This window comes from Balearica regulorum, chromosome 6 (assembly GCF_011004875.1).
Source record: "Balearica regulorum gibbericeps isolate bBalReg1 chromosome 6, bBalReg1.pri, whole genome shotgun sequence".
NCBI classification, from domain to species: domain Eukaryota; kingdom Metazoa; phylum Chordata; class Aves; order Gruiformes; family Gruidae; genus Balearica; species Balearica regulorum.
Genome location: NC_046189.1, coordinates 17,834,148 through 17,859,920, shown reverse-complemented (window position 1 = coordinate 17,859,920; position 25,773 = coordinate 17,834,148). Strand labels below are relative to the sequence as shown.

At 41.7% G+C, this 25,773-nt stretch overlaps 1 protein-coding gene across 4 annotated transcripts; it reads left to right on the top strand.

Annotated features, from left to right (window-relative positions):
• The first annotated feature begins 7,790 nt into the window (after positions 1-7,790).
• RBM45 (RNA binding motif protein 45) lies at positions 7,791-22,214 on the top strand. 4 transcript variants are annotated; one of them, XM_075756570.1, is made up of 10 exons: positions 7,793-8,415; positions 10,023-10,145; positions 10,274-10,400; positions 11,905-12,015; positions 12,363-12,542; positions 13,474-13,603; positions 14,313-14,409; positions 14,753-14,916; positions 16,807-17,003; positions 21,226-22,214. In XM_075756570.1, exons 1-9 carry the CDS (start codon positions 8,038-8,040, stop codon positions 16,997-16,999), a joined length of 1,503 nt encoding a protein of 500 aa, XP_075612685.1. In that variant the 5' UTR covers positions 7,793-8,037; the 3' UTR covers positions 17,000-17,003; positions 21,226-22,214. The 4 variants fall into 4 exon arrangements, with proteins under 4 accessions (XP_075612686.1, XP_075612685.1, XP_075612684.1 ...); XM_075756568.1 differs by having other exon boundaries at positions 7,796-8,415; positions 14,750-14,916; XM_075756571.1 differs by lacking the exon at positions 21,226-22,214 and having other exon boundaries at positions 7,791-8,415; positions 16,807-17,366.
• The last annotated feature ends 3,559 nt before the right edge of the window (positions 22,215-25,773 follow it).

Below are 25,773 nucleotides of genomic sequence, written 5' to 3'. Positions count from 1 at the left end.
TCCGGCCCCCCCGGTGAGCCGGGCAGGCGCTGCCGCCGCGCCTCTGGAGATGCTCCGGGAGCGCTCGGGCAAACCCCTCCTGCCAAGTGCTGTCAGTGCTGGCGGCGGCTGCTGCGTAACCCAGCCGGCGGACCACTGAGGAGGGAGGGGAGGGCGGGGGGGAGGACGCGTGAGCCGAGCGGGGGGGCAGGCGGGGAGGAGGGAGGGCTGGCAAGTCCCGCTGCGGGGGGAGGCACCGCCGCCCGCCTGGCGGCAGCCGCCTCGGCAGCCTCAGCGGGGGTGAGGGGCGAAGAGCGCAGGGTCCCTGGGCGGGAGGGCCCCGAGTAGTGGGGAGCTGCGCTGGGGAGCTCCGCGCTGGCGGGCGCCTCGTTCAGGAACATCGGGGGGAGAGGGTGGGGGAGAGGGAGGGTCCTTTTGTCTGTGATGCGTGTGCAGGGAAGGGGCGCACCGGGCCGCGGCTCCCGCCCGCGGTCTGCAGGAGAGGCGGGGGGAGGTAACGCAAGCCCTCCCGTTAAAGAGGTTTAATTTATAGCGTTATTTACGCTACTTCAGTACTTCAGAAGACAGGCGGAAAAACAGGGCCCTTTCAGAAAAAACAAGTGAATTCCGTTTCTTGAATCCGTGAGTTGAGGCGCCTGCAGCCTCTCCGTGCGGGGACCTGGCGCAGCCCGGCGCGCACCGTTTGTGCGGCGTTTCACGCCCGGCGCTGTCAGAAGGGCGGAGAGCGGGCTCCTGCCCGCCGCCCACAAAGCCGCCCGGGGCTCCCTGCCCGAAAGCCGCGCTCCCTTCGGGCCGGGCGCCCGCGGGGCTCCCCGGGCAGCTCGGCGGGAGCGGGCGCCCCGAGGCGCGCCTGGGTGCCCGTGTCTGCAGCACCGCTTGCCAGACGGGAACCGTCCGCATCCACCGAGGCAGACGGACCGGGTTATTTTTATGCGCACGTGGAACACGTTTCGTTGCTAAATCGATGCCTACGCATAAGCGACTGAAAAAACCCGAGTCATGGATCTTAACACGTGAAAAACGTCTTTCATGCGCTCACCAAAGCCTGAATGAAGGCGGCTTCAGAAATTCATGAATGGGAGTTTGGGTGGCTGGGGAAACACACGGGCAAATCTTCAACCAAAGGAGATTCCGACCTGCCGGGGACCCTGTCCCTGCAGCAGCCCCTCCCGGCGCGGGGGTCCGGGCAGAGCCTGCGAGGAGAGGGAGCGATTTTGGGACACGTCGATAGTGCGGGCGGGTGCGCGGGTGTCAGCCGGGGAGGGAGGGCTACGTGTGTGTGCCCGAAGGGCTGCCGCGCCTCCGCAGCAGCCGGAGGTAACGAGGGGCTCCGTGCAGGTGCTGTGGCTCCCGCAGCCCGGAGACTACTTAGGAAGCGACAGACAAAGGATTTCGCCTCCCGGTGTCTGTGCCTGCGTTGCTGCAGCCTGGGCAACAGCTCCCTCGCTGCCGCGGCCCCGGGCAGCCGTGGTGGCAGGGCTCGGTGCTTGCCCCCCGCCCCGCGGCGGGGGTTTCATTCTGCTTTCCCGGCTGTCCCCGCTGCGCCGGGAGGCTGCCGCAGGAGGACGCCTCTCCATTGAGAAACCGCGCCGCCGACGGCACCCACTCGGCAATAGGGCGGGCGGAGCGGGGCGCGCAGGCGCGCGGGCAACCGGGGCGGGGGGCGCCGCCCCCGCCAGCAACCCCCGCCGTTTCGGGGACCGAGGAGGGAGCCAGCCTGGCCCCGGGCTGCTGGGGCGGTGCGCGGCGGCGGGGAAGGGGCCGCTGCCGCCGCTGGCTTGCCGGGGGGCGCCGGGCTGCGGCACCCATGGGGAGTGGGCTGCGGGGGGAGCGGCGTGCTGGGCCAGGGGGCAGGAAGCGGGGACGTCGGAGGACACCCTGTAGGTTCGCACCTCTCGGTAGGTTCGCTGAGCTCTTTCCGTACAGGTAGCTTGGACATGGAATTGCAGGCGTATCTCGGTAAGGGCAAGGGCGACTGAAGTACTAATCTTTTAAGCGTTTTTCTCGGTGCGCTGCTGACACGCTGCCGGGGCTGTGAAGTAAAGGGATTTCACGTGTGGCAGCAGGGATTTCACAGCCCGTCAGCCTGTGCCAGCGACTGTCACATCTTCGGTGGAGGCCCCACTTTTGGGAAGACACAGCTGAGGAGCCACCCTCGATCCCCTCAGCATCCACGCTGTTGGTGCACATCTGTACAGTGCTGTCTGTGCTGCCGCTGAGCCGTCCTCAGCTACTGGCGTTTGCTGGCGCTTGCGTCACCATCACCCTTGAAGGGCGCCCGCTTGCCTGCAGCCACTAATTGCTGCTTGGCCTTTCCAGTGGCATTTGCGTTTTTGCAACACTGGCACAGACGCTCCAGTTACTTACACAAAGAAATCTCAGAAGCTGCTGAAGGCCTGGTGGGCACATACCCTGAGCTCTCAAGCAAGGACCTGGGGCGTCTGCATACAAGTGAAATAATTGTATGTAAATAATTTTTACCATCTCACTGTAGTGAGGTTTGGTCTGAGTGTTTACACCAGAGTTTACAACAAAATGGTTACTGTGAAGCAATTTTGTATGTAAACACTTAAAGCAATTTAATGTTGCTGTAAGGCTTGGTATAAACCAGGTCTTCCTTGTTTGGAAGGGGCTTTGATTACAACAAAAATCTGCATATTGACAATCACTCAAATAGCAGAGTCAAGACTGAAGGAAGAAGCAGTTGTTTCCATTGCATAAAATACATAGTGAACAATTTACTGTAACATCTTAATTGTGAAGAACTCTGCAGCCCCAAATCTGTGTATAAACTATAATCCTCTTTTTTAAAGATAAAATGTGACAAAGATGATCACGGTGGTTTGTCTATTACGTAACTTGAGCAGCCTTTTGACATGCTTTCATGGTAAAACGTGCTCAGAAACCTGGCCTGGTGTGCATCAGAGAAAAGTTGGATCTGTGTTCTGGCATACATCAAACTATGCCTCTGATTGCAGGGTGAGTAAACCAAACGCACCATACACTTGGGCTGCAGCTTCATGTGTGGACCTGAGAGAGATTATTTGCAGCCTTTTGTGGTAGGGCCAAAAAGGCAGGTGGATTTAGTTGGCTTCATGGGATTATGCTGCCTTGGTAATTCTACAGGTCTGCTGCAGTGAGGTACAGGCAGGTTATATCTGATTCACCTTATGTATGATGCACCTTTTATCGGTATGGATGCACAATACCAACTCAGGAAGCAAGGCAGGCTTTAGCCAGTCTCACCTGGTCTCCTTGGGTTCAAACGTACAGAGATGTGCTAAAAGAACCACGAGGAGAAATGTCAATGCATTTCTCAGGCAGAGTGTGTTTCTCTATTCAGAAGGGCAATGGCATAATGCTCTTCAAAATACAATTGAGAAAAGCACTTGAGAAACTTTTCGTCATTCAGGCAGATGCTTTAATTGTCTAAACAGTGAACTATTAAACTGAAAGGGGAAAGTATCTTCTAGCTACAGCACAAAAGAAAAAAAAAAGCAAATACTCATCCACTTGTGTCACAGAACTTTTTACCCAACTCTTGCTTATTCCCTTATTAAAAACAGCAGTTCAGCTCTATGGACCTGTAAGACAATCAGTTAAAGCCCCTACTGGGTAAGCACTGGAACAATACCGATAAAATGAGTACCTGGGAATAGATGCTATAGCAAATTAGTTCTGTACTAATGCTCCATTCTGTGCTGACATAAGGAAACCTTGCTTGAGAGAAGTATGTTTTAATGTTACAGTTGTGTAAGCAGGGAATTGAATTGTAAATCACAATTCAAGTGGCAGAGATTCATGAGGAGGTTTTAGGAGGACTTTAATCACCTTCATCAATCCTCTACCATTAGTGAAAATATCTACTACTATAATTTGCTTGAGCTAGTTAGCCCTCATTCATCCTACATGTTAAGAGGATAAGGATACCTTAATATATTAGCCTCGAATGGAAAAAAAAATCCACAACTCTGAAAAATGAATGGTAGGTGATTATGGTTTTTTTAGTACACAAAGGAACACTAACAATACAATGAATGGGGTTATATTTTTAAACCAAGAAAGGTCATAGGTGTTCAGGTATTTCCTCAAGATTCTTTTAGGACAACTAGGTTACTTGTCCCCTGAAAATATCTGATATTGCTGATATTCTGCTTCCATTATCCTTATATAGTGCTTTCAATGTAAAGTTATGTTTTGTTATCTACTGTGTATGGTACTTTCCTTCACCGATGATAATGCTGAAGGGTTGGGTTTTTTTTTTTTTGAAAAGAAAAACTTCATTTAGTTGTCAGTCCTAATACTTACAGGCACTTTCTTATTTCTATAGCCACAATGTTTTCAGTGGATGTTTCAATAACTAGTTGTATAATTAGGCTCTCAGATCTCCTTATAGAATGGAACAGTATTTCTAAAGTACACTCCACAAAGGTCTATGAAATATATAACACAATATAAATAATGCTCACCTCCCAATGTTATTAGGATACAGGATCTTAAAACATATCCTTATTTGATTTTGCTAAGGCCAGTTCTTAATGAATAAATAACATCAAAGTACTAAAACTTGACACAGGAGCTAGTCAAAATTCAAAACAATTTTCACTGACATTACAGCTGCTGCAGCAGTGTTTCATGAAGTTGCTTTTTCAAGTATGCAATGATCAGCTCTTTCATTCTGCTTTTTAATTCCAGCAAAAATCATCTTTGTACCAGGAATGTATTTCTTAGGGTTTTCCAAATACTCCGTCAGTGTATTCACACTCTAGACAGCTCCTGAAAACAAAAAAACAGTAAAATACAAGGCTGGCCCAACATCATATATTTATTAAAATACCAATGGTCTCAAATCAAAGGTGTGATGCTCCTGAACATAATATGCCTAGAATCCAAGAGGAATGTGAGCAGAAATGATACATAATATAAAATGCACAAGGTATACATTGTGTCACTTTAATAAGTCAAATATAAATCCTTTTTGCAACATGGAGCATTGCAGTTCTTTGCACCATTTCACATACAACTACTTACTACTTTTAAACTATGTAAGTATCTTTGTAATTCTAGTATCCAGAAGATCCAACCTGAATTTCATACGGTTGTTGAAAATGAGCATCTACAGATGGACATGATATTCATCAAGGCTGTGCTCCATTGAAGGGCATTAGAAAAAGGGTTGTTAATGGCCAGTTCCTGGAATCTCTTGACAGAAGTTGAAAGACTCTTAGTGTTTCCTTCCAACCCCGCTAAAACCCGTCTCTGTCAACAGAAGCCTACTCTTGTACTGAAGACTACTGAAATACCTATAATCACATGTTCAAATTTCTCTTCTGTCCTCCAGAGTTGACTCTTCCCATTGTCTAAAGTGGATTTAGATCCCACTTTGTTAGCTTTCTTCTAAAAACTTGTACTAACATCTGTATGATTTGTTCAATAAATTTTTAATGAAAAAAATAGTTAATATATGCTGATGATGTTTTTTATGAAGGAAGTCCCAGTAGAAAGTGAATGTCAAAAACATTTCCTAGAAATCACAGAAAAATAAAAAACTTAGCCAATTCTACAGCACCTTAGTAACCAGAAAAACACCAGGTCTGCATTTGTAATTAAAAGCTTGATTCAAATAGTATAATTTGAATAAATTATTAAATATTAAATAAATATTGAATAAATTATTAAATAGTATAATTTGAATAAATATTCAAATAATATAAATAAAAACAATGAAAGCCACACAGAATTAATTTCCATTTTTGGATGTTCCACTGCTTTTCAAGACTGACTGTATGAAAAACACAAGACAAGTCATAGCTTACTAGTAGGTGACAGTATTCGGTCAAGTGTTCTGAGCAAAACAACTGCAGCACACCACGATGCCAGTAGAGGGTGGTGACCAGCAAACAAAATATAAAAGCACTCTTAAGAAACAAATGAAAATCTGCCCATTGATACTACAGAGCTCTGGGAAAGCTATATACCTTCTGACCTGGTGTGCTAATATTGGTAAAATCTCTTTTTAATATAGAGACCAAGGATTTTTGTTTCCAAAACTATAGTTCAGATTCATCTGCAGTAATGCAAAGTAGACAGTTGTGAGAGTAACTCCTTGTGAGTAAGGCTTTCTATTGTACCTCTAAAGGAAAAGGGTTTTTTTCATACATGTCCCCTCCAATACTGGACCTCAACCATGTCACCTGTTTTACCTTTGTTCTAGTTTGCATCTGAGTAAGAAAGTCCTGCAGCTTGTCCCATTCTGCGGCCAAATAAACCCCAAAGATTTGGTTCTGTCTTTACTTTCCATCTTTTCCAACTGTGCGGCACTGAGAACACATCTGAATCAAGATCTTGCATTTTTTCAACATCACCCATTTTGATCTATGTAAAAAATCTTTTAAAAAAGAGGAATTTTGAACATTATTACAGAAAAGTAATATATTTTTGGTGTTTCTTTCCGATGAAATACACTGAGTTCCCTGGGCCTCAGTATCCTGAGAGTTCACAAGATGCATGTTAAACCCCACTGTTGTGTATAGCAGTGTCCTGGTTTTAGCTGAGATGATAGAGTTAATTTTCTTTATAGTAGCCAATATAGTGCTGTGGTTTTGCTCTAGTATGAGAATGATGTTGATATCACACTGATGTTTTCAGTTGTTGCCAGGTAGTTGTAGTGTCTACACTCAGTCAAAGATTTTTTAGCTTCTCTGGGGGGGTTGGCCAGGAGGCAGTTCAGCTCGAGAACTAGCTGAGTATCAGCTTCGGGTTCTATTATTATTATTATTATTATTATTATTATTATTGTTATTACTACTATTATCATCATCATCGTTATTATCGTTGTTATTGTTACCTTCTTTTTCTGTCCTACTAAACTGTCTTTATCTCAATCCACAAGTTTTACCTTTTTTTTCATTTGAATTCTCTCCCCATCCCACTGGGTGGGGAGTGAGCGAATGGCTGTAGGATTGTTTGAGCTGCCTGCTGGATTAAACCACAACAAGCAGTAAAGGCCCTGACAATGGTTTCTTCATGGAGGAACTCTCTCTTTTATGACACTAGTGCTGTTACAAAGGAGGTGGGTCACCATTGTAGTGTAGTGAGTCTCTGGTGGAAGGGGGCCCCTTAAAAATAAATTATTGCAGCAGAAGTGCTGCATATGCTAGGGAAATGTTGACACAGGGTGCAAAACTGGGAGTCGTCGTCGATATACCAGAGGGTCACGGTGCCATCCAGATGGACCCAACAGGCTGGAGAATGATGGAAGCATCAAGAAGTTCAGCGAGGCGAAGTGAAGAGTCCTGCACTTGGGGAGGAACAACCCCATACACCAGTACGTGTTGGGGGTGACCAGCTGAAAGCAGCTTTGCAGAAAAGGACATAGGTGTCATGGTGGACACCAAGGTGCACAGGAGCCAGCAATGAGCCCTTGTGGCAAAGGCAGCTACTCTGGGCTACATTAGGAGGAGTGTCACCAGCAGGACAAGGGAGATGACTCTTCCCCTATATTCAGGACTGGTGAGGCCAGACTTGGAGTACTGTCTCCAGCTCTGGGCTCCCCAGTGTGAGAGAGACATGGACATACTGCAGGGAGTCCAGTGAAGGGCCACAAAGATGCTGTAGGTGGCCCTGCCCGAGCAGGGGGTTGCCCCGCTGACCTCCGGGGGTTCCTCCCGTTCGGTGCCTCTGTGACACGGCCCCTGGCCGGGCGCTGACAGGGAGGAGCGGGCGCCATTCCCGATTCGTTTCTGCTGAGTCCTTCCCGGGGAGCAGGCGCCTGTCTCCTCCAGGGTAGGCACGCCGGTGCCCCGGGCAGGCCGGGAGGCGCTCCTGCCGCGCAGCCCCGCTCCCCGGGGAACGCCGCACAAGCCGGCCAAAGGCGACGCCGCGGCCCCGTCCGCAGGCCGGGTGCTGAAGCCCGGCGTGGGGCAGCCGGGGAGTCCCGCCCGCCGCAGGCGAGGCCCCGGCCCTGACTGGGCGCGGCGAGGCGGGAGGGGCGCGGCCGGCGCAGAGGAAGAGGAGGAGGACGAGAAGGGGAAGGACATGTTGTCTCCCCGGCGGAAAGGGCGCTGCGGCCGTTCCCCGCCGGCCCCCGAGAAAAGCCAGCGGTCCCCGGCGGCGCGGGAGCCCGGCGGCCCCGCTATGGAGGAGGGCAGCGGCTTCCGCCTCTCGGCCGAGTGCCTGGACGAGCCGCCCAACAGCCGCGTCTTCGTGGTGCTGGGCAAGGACACCGGGGAGGCGCTGATCCGGGAGCGCTTCGCCCCCTTCGGGGACATCCAGAACATCTGGCTCCTGCGGGACAAGCGCACCAACGAGTCCCGCGGCATCGCCTTCATCAAGTTCGCCCGTAGCTCGCAGGCCTGCCGGGCCATGGAAGAGATGCACGGCCGCAGCCTGGTCCCCGACACCAAGCCCATCAAGGTACCGCCGCCGGGCCGCGCCGCACCGCCCCCTTCCTGGCGGGGAGCGGGGCCAGAGGAAGCGAGCGAGTCCCGGCGGGGTGCCCCCCGCTCCCTCCCCAGCATGGCGGCCGCGGAGGGAAGCAGGCCTCGGCCGCTGCGCCCCGAGCTTGCCGCTTGCAGGTCGTGTTGGCCTACGCGGGGGTGACGGGAAGCCCCTCAGCAGGGGGCTGCGGGGGCGGCCGGTGGCCGAGGCCCGCCGGGAGCAGTCCTGGAACACCCCCAGCGAGCTGGCCGCCTCGCTTGGCGGCGGGCAGCGAACCGCCACGGGGAGCGTCAGAGCCGCGCCTTGTGGCCCTCTCTCCGCCCGCGCTACTGGTGTTGATGCTGTCACCCTTTTGGGTCAAACCCGGGCGGTTTCGGGCTGCGGGGCTTGCGCGCTTGGCGGTGCTCGTCAGTGGCCCCCACCCTTGTCTGAAGTTCCCACGCGTGGCATAAGCTGCAGCAGTCCTGGGGAAAATGCAGTACCTGCAAACCAGCCTTTTTTTTTTTTTTTTTTTTTTTTGAGGGACTCTCTGTGAAATATTCTAAAGCAATATATTTTATTTATTGTAAGCAAGATCGATGTGAATAAATAGCACTGTCTTTGCAAGTAATTATATTTTATATTGGTTTTGTAGGTTATGTACAGGTTTGTTTCAAAACAATTATGGGATTTTTTTTCATCGGTGGAGCTGGCTGGCTGGCAGCTTTTGGCCTTTTGAATTGTTTTCATATCCCCCAAGTACTAAGAAGATATGAATGACTTTGAACAGTGAAAGAAGATTACATGTGTTTCACTTGAAAATGCAGTTCAATCAGTAAAAAATATTTTTTGAAGACCTTGTGGTTAGAAGCCAAAAAATGAGAGTTGTATTCCTTACTCCCCTGCATGACTGTAAGAAAAATAATGTGAGAGCTCTGTGATATCAGTTCCTGTTTTTGCATAAGAGGCTTATTTTGAAGGTTGTTTGCATTTTTCTTACTTGGTTGTTTTGGCTTGGTTTGTTCACTTGGTTTTTTTTTTCCTGGGTGCCTTCTGGGGTGCACTTCTGAGATAAATTTATTTCAATAATTAAAAAGGATTTTAACAGTTACAGATGTGAGAAGTTAACAAACTTTCACGGAGCGCTAGACCTGCAGACTTTGGCCCAACTGAGCAATGGACTGCAGTAGGAAACTTTTAATAAGCTGCTAGGCTTGGTTTTTTGCTTGCTTATTTTTTGTTGCCACTGCTATACTAGGCCTGTTGCAGCAATGCATTTTTTGCTACCCCACATGCCACCTGTGACATTGGCAGTGCTGGTGAATCAGGCTTTGATAGTCCTGAACGTTCTTCATTATCCCCAGTGAGAACTGCTGCTGGCCTCTGTCCTGTTTGGGAAACCATTTGGGGTGTATTATGTTTGTAGGCCTTTTGTCACAGATGCATCTATGATCAGAGATGTTCTTTTTTTTCCATATTAGGAAAGCTAGTTCATGCGAAAGATAAATACAAAGATTTGTTAAAACAAACTATTTTTCTTGCTTGTTGATATGTGGTTAAGACCCTTTCTCCAGTAATTAATGGCTATGTAATTATTTCATTAGGTATTTATTGCACAGTCAAGAGCTTCTGGAAGCCACCGAGATGTTGAAGATGAGGAGCTTACACGAATCTTTGTTATGATACCAAAATCCTATACAGAAGAAGATCTGCGAGAGAAGTTTAAGGTACTGATTTGCTATTTGTTAATTGTTTTTCAAATTGCTTTTGTCTTAATTTATCAGAAGGGCTTAACACATGGAACTTTAATGCATTTTCAAATATTGTAAATTAATATGCTTTTTAATTGTTCTAGATGTATGGAGACATTGAATATTGCAGCATTATTAAAAACAAGACTACTGGAGAAAGTAAAGGTTTGGGCTATGTGAGGTATTTAAAACCATCGCAAGCTGCCCGAGCAATTGAAGAGTGTGATCGAAGTAAGAATTTGAATGAATTCTTTCAAGTTTTTCACAATAAGTGTGTATCATCATTAATGTACCTTTAATTTTTAGTTTTGTTTGCAGGTAAATTATTTAGGCTGTAAACACATCTTGAGACAAAGTTCTATGCAAATAAAAAATAGTATTATTAACACTCATTGAGAACAGTCACCTGATTACATTCTTGCAGGACCAAACTGCAAGTAAGGCCAGTGAAAAGAGTTTGGACATGGTTATAGAATTCTCCTTCATGCATTATTATATGCCTGTAATGTAGGCTTCATACACAGGAAAACCTCATTTTAATGTATCCCTAGGAATATGCATTTTTAATCAAATATATTTGATATAAAATGAATTTAGATATAAAATATATTTGATAATCCATAGGTGTACTGTTTTGATTAAATTTATTTAGGAACAACTACATCTTAATTGAAGTTTGGGAGTTGGTTTGTTTTGTGGTTTTTTTTTTTGTTTGTTTTCATTTAATGTCATGATTAATCTGTTACAGAATGGAAGACTTTGTATGCTTTATGACCAACCATTGGTTATTTATGCTCTAGTACCAAAAGGGTGTTAATGAATTTGAATGAGTCCAGTGGAAGGCCACCAAGGTGGTCAGGGGCTGAAGCTCGTCCAGGAGGAGAAAGGCTTTTGGGGAAACCTAACAGCAGCCTTCCAGTCCAACCTCCTGTTCAATGTTTGCTTAATCACAAATATGAAACAACTTGGTGTGTGAGTGTGGTTGGTTTTTTGTAGTTCTTGTGGGTTTTTTTTTCTTTTTTCTCCAGTAATATATATGGTATTGCTACATCATATCTATTGTAAGTGGTTCTACAAAAATTATATTTGTGACAATTCTTGCATAGGAATATGAGTCTGAGATTACTTAGCAGTTAAATTTTATTTCCTTTTTGCTGTGAGGTTGAAATGAAATTAGTTGGATAGCCTGTGAGTAATAACTATTTCTTTCATAAAAGCAAAACCTAGATCAGTGCAAAACCTGCATAAACTGCTGTTACAGCATGGAAGTTCAAATGATTGCCTCTGGAGTGTCTCTGAATCCTGCCAAGTATCACAGAATGGTTGAAGTTGGAAGGGACCTCTGGAGATCGTCTTGGCACCTGCCTGGCTCAGCCAGGGTCACCTGGGCACTGTGGTTGCCCAGGACCATGTCCAGATGGCTTTTGGATATCTCCAAGGACAGAGACTCCACAACCTCTCTGGGGAACCTGTGCCAGTGCTCAGTCACACTCACAGCAAGAAGGCTCTGTTGTGCTTAGCTTGTGACTAGGAGTAGTTCTATGTGGAAGTTGTTAATTTTCAGGCAATTATTATGGCAGACTGCAAGAGTTATAAATTAGTTATTTTCCTAAAGCCAGCACTTTCTGGGTTTTTAGAATAATATGTTTCTAAATACGGTACTTGGAGAATGCAGATCCGGTCAGATAATTCAGATATGCTGAGGCGTTGCTATATGTGTGATTGTTTCTTTCAGGCTACAGGGCTATTTTGGCTGAACCTAAAAATAAGTCATCTGACTCTTTTGAACATGATTATTATAGTAATAACACAAGGCAAGAACCAAGAGGAAATACACTTCCATTTTGTAAGTCTCAGCTTTTTATACTAAAAATTATTTGTGGACTTGAGTACGGTCACAAAGTAAGAACGCAGTTTGGAAGAAGGGAAGCTAACGGAGGCTTAGATCAACACTTATGTAGTAGATTGAGTGTTGGAGTTAGAAAGGAGTCAAGTATTTCGTTTCTATATTTTTATGGCTCGCTTTCCTCTAGTTGGCTGATTATTCTGTGACCTGCGTTGGTGAAATAAGCACTTTACCTTTAGTATATAGTTGACCTAGATTGCTTTTAAAAGTTAAATGAAAAATATGTATGAAATGAAGGCATGCTAGTGTGATGACTTGAATTATTTATTTTTGTGTTGATTATTGAGGTGGGCAGCCAGAGTTTTGTAGTTTTGAAAAAAATGAGAGCAGAATTCAAGAGTCAGTCTCCAAACGTCTGTCAGTGGTATCGCAGCTTCCCTTTATCCAAGAGCAGCTGTTTGCCCTCTTTGATCTAGTCCCAGGACTGGAATATTGTGATGTTCAGCGAGATCCTCATACTAATAGTGGTAAGTTAAAGTTCAGAAAGACTTTTTTTATGAGTGGAAGTAATCTTAATTGTACTTCATTTGTGTTGCAAATACAGTACACTTGTTGGAAAGAATTAATGTTTTATGTATCAATGGCTGCTGCTATCACTGATGCATAAACCCAAAAATTTAGTCTTGTTTGAACCTCTTTTGACAGGTAGCCTTAAATACCTCTATTTTCAGATAATAGAATCTCAAGGACAGAATCAAAACCAGAAGAAGTGCTTTTTGGTCAAATTCAGTTAATAGTTTTGGGCTGAATAAAAGGAGAAAAAGTTTTGAAAAATATTAGACATGTAGTTTTCATGTTCTCTAAACAGATCTTCTGAGTTTTCAACATGAACTAGGGTGTGCGTATGTGTCTCTGTGTGTAGAAGCTGACATGAGTAAACAGGATTAAATCATTCCAAAACAAATACTGTTTTGTATTGGAAGGATTGTTTTGGTTTCAGTTTTCTTGTTTCGCTATTGCTGAGAAAAACGTGGAAGAGCTCTGTTTCCCAAGAAGCTTGAAACAGAAATGATTCAGACTTAAAATGTAACTTTACAGTACTTGTGATTCACTGTTGATGGGATAATTGCATTTTAAAATGAAACTGTATATGTTTTTGTTTCTAATACAGGGTTAGGGAAGAAGACATGTTTTTACTTGTGTTGCTTTGTTACCAGCTTTTCAAGTTAGCATAAATATAGCTGATCTGTCACTAGTTAATTCCACTGAATTTTTCTTCACAAACGCTACTGATGTTGCTATTAAGTAATGTATTCTGTGGTAAAAAAAGTACATTAAAAGACTTCAGAATTTTGTATCATGCCTGACAATGTGCACTTTAGTCATAGTGCTTTATGAGTGTAGTTTGTTCTTAGGATTTACCCATATCAACTGAAACTGTGTGCACTGTATTTGTAGGGTATGCGGTGATTCAGTACAGTACTGCTGCATCAGCTATATATGCCAAGTATAAATTACACGGTTTTGAGTATCCTCCTGGAAATCGATTAACTGTCATTTTCCTAGAAGATGGAAGTGATAGCTCAGAGTAAGTACCAATACATATAGAAAGTTGTAACTTGTATTCTGGAAAGCAATATTTAGAAGAAATATTTTTTTTTTTTTTTTTTTTTTTTACATAAGAAGTAACAGCAATGCCACTGTGGTCTTATTTCATACTTGTAGGTAGTATTTTCTGAAATTTAGGCATTTCATGGTCCTACAACATGGGCTGTGAATCTATGCAAAAAGTGCAATTGCTTTTTCTTATTCCCAAACAGAACAAAGAAAAATTACTGGAAAATGAGACCTGAAAGTAAACTTTCTGTGATAATATTCTGACTTCTGAATTCAATCTCTGTGCTCTTTATTGAAACAGGTTACATTTTTTTCCATCCCTTCTGCCTTTTAGGCACCTTTTACAAAATCTAGTGGGCTCTGTAGAGTTAATTTTTTTTTTTATTCCCTGCCAGAGTATTAAAAAAAGCAAACAAGAGGTTTGTATCTCTAAATGTAGAAATATATGAGTCCTTTGAGTGAGTTGCAGTCAGCATGCATACTTTCAGATCACGGCTAGAGTGTCATGAAAGCCTGACTTGATTTTTATCTACACGAGTTCACAGAATTCCAGATATGCTTTTAGCTGTGCATTAAAATTTATTTTCACTTGCTGAAAAATAAAGTGAAAATGAAATAATTTATGATTACTGTAACTTAGCTTTTTCTTTAAAATAGTTTATCATCACTTCTGCTTGCAGCCTCATCAGAAAAATGGCAACACAGCTGGTAACAGCGCATGTGTCATCAGTGTTGCGGAATAACAATGCAATTGCTCAGCAGTATAGGACACCTCCTGTAAGTTAATATAATGGATACTGTTAATATTCTTCTGAGTTGTAAGAAACTTCAGACATGTCAAGGAAGAACACTGCTCACTTTCTTCTGTAACTGTTTTAGATGCTACATTTTTAAGATGTACCTCTGGTTGGTTTGTACGTTTTTAATCCCTGTAAAGGTGTCTGACTTTACTTGGATTTATTGTCCAATTTAATGAAATATCCAGAGTAAACAAATTAATTGAGAACTGGTAGAGCCTGTTTATGTCCTGTGATAGAACAAAAATTGTAAAGAAGGTAAAATTACTTCCCTCCCCCTGCATTGGTTAATTTATACTTGCATTTTTGCCCTGTTTCAGCAGGCATTTGGAGGAACTTCTGGCTCACAGTTACTTCAGCCCCAAACAGATGCAATACTTCCACCACACAAAAAAAAAGTTCCACCTGACACTTCTGTGAAGGAAAGGCTTTTCATACTTTTTCATCCCCATCCTTTACCCGTAAATGTGTTGGAGGATGTGTTTTGGTAAGACTCCATTTACAAATAAGTGTTCTTTAACCAAAAAAATAACCATGACATGTTTAAAATAAATGTTGAAAATAAAAAAAAAAAGATGGTCATCATGAAAACTCTTTCCGGAAAAGACAGTACACAGTGATCAATAAGTAGTAAGTGATCAATAGGTAGCAGTTGTGTTATGAAACAAGTGTGTAATGGAATTTACCTTGAAACACAGATGCAAGATCATCAGTATAGCAGCTTTATTATCGAGTAATGTGATCTGAAGTAACATGTCTACTCTTTTAAAATTTTTTAACCAATAAGTGTAGTACTTGCTGTTCTTATAACCTAATTTATTTGGCATTTTCTTGTACATATTTCTATAAGGAGTTTAGGTATTTTGATAAATTTCCACAGTAATTTAGGGGAGTAAGTATAGGGAGGTCTCTTTTCTCCTATGTCCTGAGACATTTTGATGGTTTGCATCTTAATGACACTGTTTCAACTGTCCTTTCACACTGCCTCCCTCTGAGGAGCAAAGGCTTGAGAGACAATTGTTGCCATCTTTAAAACAAATCTATAGTTCAGCTGTTCTCCAGTATTTTATATTATTTATTTTTAGTGTATTCTTGAAGAAAAAGACATTATTTCCCTCTTGTAATAGCTGGCATTTGCAATAAATCTTTGGAAAGACAAAATACTTTCAAAGCACCAGGAGGGGAAAAGAAACAATATAAACTTGTGTGGAATTTAAAACTGTACCTATCTGATATACTGGATTTTCTTAACTGGATGCTGGAGAAGAAAAAGGCTATGCATCCTAGTCTTGACACTTGTATAACTTCAGTATGAAGCAAGCAGACTTTATTTTTTGAAAACATTTTTTAAGGAGCTGTCCAGGAATCTCCTGAGGACTTGGAAATCTGGGTTTTTCCACAAGGATTTTGCACTTGCTTTCTGAGTCATTTCAGTGAGACCTTTTCAAAAATGAATCACAACTGAGCAAGGTCATTTAAGTGAGTTGCAAGTTTAGCCTTTGAATTACCTGCTGGTTTGTGTGTGTGTGCTTATTTTGTTTTGTTGTGGTATTGATTAGCTTTACATATTCTTTTAAAAAAGATAAATCACTGGTGCTTCTGGTTCTATTGTAATATTCTGTAGAAAACATTGCCTACGAACTTTTGATTTTATTTCTATGCTGCCTGGAATTCTAGAGAACGGGATATGAAAATTGGGAGATTTGGAGGAGGGCAGCACAAGAAAATACAGTATACCTATGAGAATATAGTTTTTGCAGCTACCAAATCACATCTACCCAGACTTTAGTAAAGCCTTTGACACAGTTTCCCACAGCATTCTCCTGAAGAAACTGGCTGCTCATGGCTTGGACGGGTGTGCTCTTCACTGGGTAAAAAAACTGGCTGGGTGGTTGGACCCAGAGAGCTGTGGTGAATGGAGTTAAATCCAGATGGTGGCCGGTCACAAGTGGCGCTCCCCAGGGCTCAGTACTGGGCCGGTTTTCTTTAATAGCTTTATCAATGATCTGGACGAGGGGATCGAGTGTACCCTCAGTCAGTTTGCAGGTGTCACCAAGCTGTGTGGGAGTGTTGGTCTGCTTGAGGGCAGGAAGGCTCTACAGAGGGATCTGGACAGGCTGGATCGATGGGCTGAGGCTGATTGTATGAGGTTCAACAAGGCTCAGTGCCGGGTCCTGCACTTGGGTCACAACAACCCCATGCAATGCTACAGGCTTGGGGAGGAGAGGCTGGAAAGCTGCCTGGTGGAAAAAAAAGGTCTTTTCCAACCTAAACAATTCTATGATTCTATATTTACTTCAGATCAGATAATAGGTATCTATGTTGCAGCAAAACCTGTAAATTATCTTTTTGTTTGTTTTTCTTTTTTTTTCCCCAGTCGTTTTGGACACTTGATAAAAGTTTACCTGGTAGCTGGAAAAAATGTGGGCTACGCAAAATTTGCAGATAGAGCAAGTGCCAGTGATGCCATAACTGCGTTACATGGCAAGATTGTGAATGGTGTCAGGCTTAAAGTAAGGTTGGCAGACTCACCTACAGAAGAATCTAACAAACGTCAGAGAACTTACTGAGCAGGTGAGTACCCAGTCTGAGCTGTTACTTAAACTGAAGTTCAACTACTTGAAATAGTGATAGGCAAAGCATGTTGAAGTTAGGTATGAACATATAATGATAAACCTGAAATCTGTTTTTAGCTAACAACTTGAAAATTAATTTGTAATATATGTGTGTGTATACATATATATGTATATATGGGTGTGTGTATGCTTATATATGCACACGTACACTTTTAGTAAAAATCTATTTTTATAATTTTTGAACAAATATGAACCAGTTGATTAACATCAATCTGGATGTGCACAGAAATACTACTTTATGTACCTAAGAGTATCAGTTAACATTGAAAAGAATATGGAACAATAAACAATGGAACTGAGATCAGCTTGTGTGTGTCTTGTCTTTCATTAAAACACATGCCCCCACAGCGGTGTTGGATAAAGATGCAGAGTTCAGCCCTTGAAGGGCAGAGGAGGGAAAGGGTAAAAAAAAAAGGACATGGGAAGGACAGGGAAGGTTACCAGGTAGAACTGAAGGTTTGGGATATTTGGGTCATCTGCATTCTCAGAAATCAGATGTAGCTGGAATGTGTGATAGGAGATTGAGGTGTACGTTTAAGATAACTAGTTTGAGAATTTATTAGTTCATGCTTATGGCCTATGAAAGCTGGCTGAGCTCATAGAGAGGTTTTAGATACTTCAGGGACCAAAATTCACTTTGTCTTTTAAAACATTGATTTGACTCAAATTATGTTGTGGTTTTGTTGTTGGGTTTTATTTTAACATTAGGACTATTACTAAAGGAGAACTATAGTTGGGGGGGAAAGGTTAAGCCCTCTTTTCTACAAAATAACTCCCAAATTTTACTGTAGTTTCCAAATAATTTCAGTAGCCATATTATCTTTGTAGGGGACATGCAGTTTTGCTTTAACTTATTCAGAAAACATCACATGAAATCCTGACTCTCTTTGCATCTCTTTTTACTTCTAAGTTTCACTCCTTGTACCTTTCTTTGTGTAGATACTCTTTGTGACCCGGGAGTGGCAAAGACCAAAAAAGATTCTGCCCATAGTGTTCTTTTCCTCCTTTTTCCCGAAGGACTTCCATGTTGTTCTTTGCTAAGCAGCAGTTACTAACGGCAGCCTTAGTCTTTATATACAACTTGCTTTTTTTTTTTTTTTAAAAAAAAAGATTTCTGGCATCTTTTTTCTGCATTGAATTGTAACTAAAACTCATTTGAAACTTTTTTTTTAATGAGCAACTCTGGTGAACGCAATTTTAAGTAACTTGTACCCATGCTCTTATCTTTGTACAAAGGTTTTGTTTGTTTTTAATGTGACTTTCAATAATAAAAGTCCAGTCTCTTGGTCACTACAGGAAAAACTATGATGTAAAGTGTAATGCAATAGCAGGTCTGCCTTGACTACTTTTTCCTAAAAAAGTGTAGATATGATATGCATCCAAAATTATAAAGGTAATTTATCCTTACTTTTTGTTTCTTTGTTTTTAGCAAAGGAAAGAGTGAGAAGACTGGGAGGTTCTTTTCTGATTGTCTAGCTAAAACAATTTTTTTTTTTTTTAAATTCACACACACATGTGCACACATTCACAAGCACACACTTTTCCACTGTGATTTTTGAGAAGATTCCTTAAGGTTTCCAGCTGACAAAAGGTGCAGTTGGTCATCAAATGGAATTTTCAAAAGGCTAAAACTTACTTTATTTCAAATTATGTTCAAAAAGTCTAGTATATACCTATTAATGACTATTTAGAAGCCTGAACTCCCCTATAAGGTGAGGGTAAGACATATACTTTTGCTGTTGTGCCATTTTATCTAATTAGAAAACTGGAGAAATAAGGCCACGTTTGAAGATTAATTGTTTTACACATGCAAAATTACAGCAGAGCTTTTTGTCCTTTCCTAGGTTTTTGCATTTGTGTAGATTTTCAAATCATAAAGAGTAGTAGTTTTAATTTATCTGAAGGTGGACACCCTAAATCTGTCTTGGCCAGATTACGTGTGATTCTGGTGCAAACGACTGCTGAGTATTTCCCTCTGGTTAGCCTTTCAGCCGCTGTGTCCGAGCGCTAACACAGGTAGAAGAGCTTTCTAAATTTACTGTGCTATGTCTTGCTACATCCTGTACATCAGGCTTCTGATTCCGAGTCTTTTAGCAGGTTGCCTTAGCATCTGGCTCTTCTTAGGATAGACAGACAAAATTACTTGCTCTCTTTTTGTCCTTTAGCCAGTTTCTCAAATTCAAGTGAAATACATAAAAAGAAAGATTCTATCTGTGCCTTTTTAAAAGGGCTTGTCTGTTAAATCAGGCTTACTACTCTGACTCTGCACTGGACTGACTGACCAACAAGTTTTGCAGTAGCTTAGAGACTTACATTTTTCTTTCAATTAAAGCTTTAAATTGTGCATGTGAAAGGGGGATGTAATTCTCTCTACCCTGAAATTGTACTTTTTTTTTTTTGAAGATGTGAGAATATTAACTTTTGTTCTTTTCGAATTGCAGCTGGAGGAAATAATCTTAGCTAAAATTTCTGTGAGTTTTCACTTAAGGAAGTCATTGCTTCTTAAAAAAATCCTTTCTAAAGTCCTGTTACATTGCTTGCCTCTTCTTGCTAACAAGGTGACTGGATTTCGGCAATAGTCCTTTCTATGCAAGGTTCTCTGATTAAAATCTGTGATAAGACACATGAATTCAATGGAATCTATATGAAAATAAATTGAATTCAATTTAATAATTCAATTTAAATAAAATATTTCAACACGGGTTTTATCTAACTTTATGAAGTTCTTTCCCCGATAATATTTTTCTTACATAAATCATCTTTTTTTTAATACAATTTACAAAATTGTTTCTTAAAAATGTTTTATGGTAATGGTGTGCTACTTATAATGCTCTTGCAATGTAAACTTCTGATCACAAGAACAGTCTATTATCTTACAACAACCTTTGTTTATCAGGAAAATTTGAATACATACGTATTAATATTCTAAACTAATCCATCTAATGAATTTTGCAGGCTCTGGCTCTCCTACAAGTCAATGAAAATTCAATTGTTTATGACTAGTTAAAAGTAGCAGAGAAATGATGGAAATACAGACCAATAAGGTTCTCTTAACTACTTTAAGTTCTAATGTAAGTTTTTTTGGGTGAGGTTCTCCCCTCTTACGCTAAGTAAGTATTAATGATTGAAATAATCACTTTAAACCATCTTGCTTTGAGTCGGTGTAGGCTTGAGAAGTCAACTACAGTGTCTACTTGTAGGCAGTTGCTAAAAGCAGAAGCTATGTTAATGCTCTTGGTGGTGACCAGCTTGTGCTCTCTACTCAGGCTTTTGCATTGCTTTGAGTATTTTGTGAGAACCTCACTGCAATTGTCTGATGCCTGTTGTGTAAATTACATCGCTCAAAAATAGAAGAGGAAGGAAAGAATTTGGTGTCTTTCAGAAGAATATATTGTGGAATTCCAATTAATCTCTTCATTGCAACCTAGTAGTTCTATTTAAATACCACTACCGCCCAAAAAAACCCAAACCCACAAACAAAAAAAAACCCAAACCCCACCCCAAACATTTTTCATGAAGCTTTCAAGTAGTCCTTAGGAAGCAGAGCTTCTAACTAGCACTATATTAGAAATGCAAAACACAGATATCTAGGGCTGGATTCTGTGTCTCTTAATAATCATTGCTGATTGGCTTTAACCCACAGCAAATGGATTCATTGCATTTTTCCCCTTCTGAAAATGTTCACTGATGTTTTTAAATAATTAGTTAGTTAGTTACTAAGTTGAAAAACATTTTCGCTGTCAGGAAATACTTGGTTATTGTCTTTTATTATCCTTGTCCTGAAAATATCCTAATTTGATTTGTGTTCTTTTTTTTTTTTTTTTGAGTTCAAACCTTTAAATCCTGAAGTTTAACATGTATATTTATAATTTTTTTCTGTGCAAAAATGTTTTTTAAAAAAAATCAAAAAAAAGTGCTATATTTTGTATCAACAGTATACTTCAGAAAAATTGCTGCCTTTCACATGCCGCTCAGAAAAAGAGGTACCTCTTTAAAAGCTAGAGAAGCATATATAAAATTTTGGAATTCTTCTTCTAAATATATTAAAGGTCTTATTTATATGGTGTTGTAATGATTATGTTTTATAATATATATGTTTTTAAATAAAAATAGGTATGTTGCTTTTTGATACTATTTTTGTACTTGTGTTTTTTCTACAGAAACTAAATAATGACATGACCCTCAGCTAGCTGACTGACTGACTGAAAACGTGACTAGACATGGTTCCTGTGGACAGTGACAGCTTTTTTTTTCTTTTTTAAATTGTTACTTAGTTTATCTTCTCTCTCTCTCTCTATATATATATGGTGCTTTCTGGTTTTGAAAATGTAGACATGCCGTTTTGAAAATTATCTAGGCATTAAAAATTGTAAAGTAGTTGTTGTTCTTGTAGTAGTCTATAATCTTGTATTACAGAAGTCTCTCTTTTATGTTTAACTGAATTCCTCCTCTAAGACGGAAATTACAATGATGGGGGAGATAAAGGAGTCAGCATTTTGTGGCTTGACTGGTTAATTGATAATGATTCAGATTATGACTGTTGAAATAGAAGACATTTCTCATGATCCAAATTACATTGAAAATTGAAGTACAGCAGTAAATTCAAAGAAAGTGAAATAACTTGTTTCAAAAACTGCTAGCAAACCTGACAGTGTGAAGCTAGATTTAAGAAAATAGCCATAATTAAGAAAACTATTCAAGTACATTCTTAAATATTTTGTTGATATTTGGGCCAAAAGTATTCATTATGCTTTTGTGTGCTGTGTATTGAAAAGGACATTTGACTGTGGGCCAGACTACCAGAGCTGTTTACATTTATTCTTATCCTGAGGTCTTTTGGTTCTAACGGTGGGGAAAGTATGGAGTCTAGGGGTCGTGTTTTGCTTTGAGGGGTTGGGGGGCTTTTTTGGTCTTTTTTTTTTTGAGGTTTTTTTTTTTTTTAAGAAGTTTTCCATGCGTATGTTGTTTAAGAATTGGGCACTTCAGCATTTCAGCATGAAGAAGAGGATTTCAACATTGATGAAGAATAAATGAAGATGGTTGCACAGATAATTTTCAAATGCCAAATACTTTTCTGTGTATTCCTGAATACTACTTGTTGAATTGAAAATATCCTGGTTATTAAAATAATTTATACAGATAAAATTGATACACTTTAGTTGTATGCACACTAGAGGACAGGCATGCTGTTAGATGCATCCTTCTTCCCAGTGTCTCCAGTCCTGGTCCCTTGATCGTCGGTGTGGAGACAGACACAGCTCCTCTGGCTCTGAGCACCTTCAGAAGGCTTTCCTTCCAAGCAGTCCCTAAGATCGGGGTGAGAATGCAGGTCTTACTCCCTTATTTACCAGGCGTGGGATTGTCAACTGAGTTTCAGAGTAGATGCAGCCAGTGTATACAATTTTAATGTGATGGGACGCTTACTTACATTGATAAGGGGGCTTGGGTCACAGGGGAGACAGTGGGAATGACAGTCCATAGTAGATCTGGGTAGTGGGGTTTAAGAACCAAAAAGAGGTGAGCTTTTATCCTACCTTTAGAGTTCCATGCACCTACCTGCTTTTCTCCCCTCCCTGCCAGCAGCGTTAGGTTCACTTCGCCTCCCTTCCCTTCCAGCGGGGATGTTGGTGCTGTCTGGAGGGTTGGGCAGAAAGTTGCGTTTGTGCTGTGCAGCACTCTCGGGTCCTGCTGGCCAGTGCCCCTGGGCAGCCTTTGGCATCTGTTGCTAGGCAGCTCGCTGAGCTCCAGCATCATCCCTCCCTTCCACAATCTTCACCTTCTGCTTCTCTGGCCCCTTATTCTTTTCAAGAATGCTGCTTCTTATTGGAAACCTTCCTTGCAGCCTCCTTTTTGCTGCTCCAAGCCCCTGACTTTTCCCATCCCAATAACAAATGTGCGGAAGCACACCACCTTAAAATTGGGTTTGTCTTGTGTCTCTTCATTAATTTAAGCTATGTTTTTTACCTACAACAGATGGCTTCCTTTTCTTGGTTTGTTTGTTTTTGAAGGAGAAAGAGGAAGGTAGAAGGTATTGGGAAATACTTCCAGTTGTACGTAGCTGAAAGCTGGAGATGCAACCCTTTTTCATTTTTCTCTGTTCTACAACAGCAAAAGACATGTACCCATCAAAGCAATGCCCCTGGTTGGGGTTGGGGGGGAAGAGGAGGGAGCAGAAGAGCAGAGCCTTTGATACAACCTTTTCAACTGGAAGATATCCTTACTCAAAACTTAGAACTTTACCATTCAGCACTTTACAGTCAGCTGTCTTAAAATACTGCTAGAACACAAACCTAGATTAGCTGTCTAGTAATGCCATGAGACTTCACCTACTATCAAATTAATGCCATTAGAAGAATATCTACATGCAGCATGTATAACATTTCTTATGCAGCATATATTTTAAAAAAATTAGTAAATTGTTCTCTAATACAAGATACAGCCACATTCAACTAGTTTTTCTTTGTTTCCTGCTCTTATAAAAAGAGGTATCAGTAAAAATATTTTTGCATTAGAGATGGTATATGAGAATGAGAGCTGTCATTGAATCCGGTTCAGAAGTTTAAAGTTTAAGTGACAGAAACCGTGTATTTAAAAAAAACACAAAGCAGTGCTATTCCTTATGTTAAAAGAATATTAGAATTCAAATGCGCAAATGTTAGGAAGTTGCAGAATAAAGGTTGCCTAAGAAACCTCCTTTTGCTTCTCTCCATTCCCTTCATGTGTGCTACGATGCAGCCCTCGATGACTCACCAGAAGTTTTTTTCCCCAAGAGCACTTGTTTCATTCAGCATGAAGAACAAAATTGAATCTGGGCTGCACGGTTAAAGTGGGCTGTAAAATTCCTGCTTAATTTCTTGTAGATACTAGAAATTGCACAGTCAACCAAACAGATTTATGGTTGAGCCTGGAGAATGGGACCCTGCCTCTGACTCTGACCCAGAGATTGTTTGTGAGGGTGGTTGCCATTTCTCTGGGATGCCTCTAGAAAAGTCCTGTTTGGGTTTTTGCTTGTTTCCCTCATCCTCACCATAAATTTTGGGTAGAATTTGGGGCTTTCTTATATTTGCTCAGGGGAAAAAATCCTGACCAGGTTGCCATAGATCCAAAAACTCCAGAACTTTCAAGCAGCACCCTTGCAGCCTTAACTACACCGTGTACGTGTGCAGTGAGCCCAGTGTTTTTAGAAAGCGTCAGTCCTACTGTGAGCATGAGAGACACCATGCTCGTATAGCAGGTCTGGCACGTGCTGCTGAAGGAGTGCAAGGTGATGTATCTCCATGTTAGGAGTAAGCTAAACCACAGCCTGCAAGGGCTGAGGTACTGTGCCAGCACAAGCATCTTTTCAGTGTATGTGCAGATCTTTACTGTCTTTATTTGTCTTTACTTGAGAGAGGGCTTAAAGTATAGGATAAGGGTGGGAGTGTTATTTAGGTGCTGGATGAAATGCTGAGAATCTCTCTATAGTCAGCTGAAAAAAGAAAAACTTCTCTTTTCCATGTTTGAATCAGCCTTTTTGACGAGTGTCTGCTATATCAAGATCCCCTGACTAACGTGGCTCTGAAGGTGGATGCCTGTGTGTTTAGGTGATGTAAACATCCCCAGGAATGTAACACTCAAAAATGAAGTGATTGGTGTCTGTATGTAGTCCTGCTTTGGGCTACAAAGCTCTTTTCCCTGCTTGTTCACTCAGGTCTTGAACTGAAGAGAATTGGGCTGGTGCTCAAAGAAATTTCCCCATTTTTAGTACTGACACTTCGAGATACCCTAAGAAGCAGCCTGCAAGCAGACAGTATCCTTCCTTTTCAGTCCCTGTTGAATCAGTCTATTAGATGACTCACATGGAGCCATTTGTAGTGTCCTGGTAACATTTTTTAGAAGATTCTTCAAAGCAAAATTATTAGTTGCCCTCCTTAGAGTTCAGCGTATTTCCCAAAAGCATTGATACCGCTTTGTGTAAATACATTTTGCTATTTTAGAGTCCCCTGGCATTTTTGATTGGATATGATATTCATCACTCCTTGTTTAAATTGTGATATAGCACTACTGATAAGTAGATGGCATGCTGCTTTTCTAGGTCATTTCACTGGTAAGAAAAAACTCTGCTGTGAGATTGAGCATTAGGTTCCTGTACTGGAAAAAACTGCCTCACGTATATTCCTTTTGCTGGTGGTTAGTAAATTGGCTAAAACTGTATAGGGTTTTTTGTTTGTTGTTTTGCAGTAATAGTGCTTTAATATTGGTAAGTAGAATTTAGTATGCTTATCTGTGACTTGGATTTCAGCTGTGTTCGTCAGCCATAGTTTCCATGGGCATTGAATGGGGCTTTTATACCTTTCGAAAATGGGATAATACGGGTTTCATACATTATGCTAAATGATGTTGAGTAGAAATTATTTTATCTGTTTATTGAGTCATAACCACTTGGTCAGCAGAGGAGCCTGTTGTTTGTGTAACTGGAGAAAAGTACTAATTTACTTATGTTGCCTGAATGTCTACATTAGGGTATTTCTGATCATTAAATGAAAAAAGGCCGTTATCAAGAGGGCTGCGCATTCCAGTGGGATCTGTGAGTCAGTGATTGCCATCTGTTCCCTTCGCTGGTCTTGGGACTCCTACTTGAGACCTTTTCCTGTGGTGGTACTTCAGGTGGGGGCAGAGCCCAGGTTTGCACTGTGCAGTGGAAATGGATTTCCTTCGCATCCTTCCTC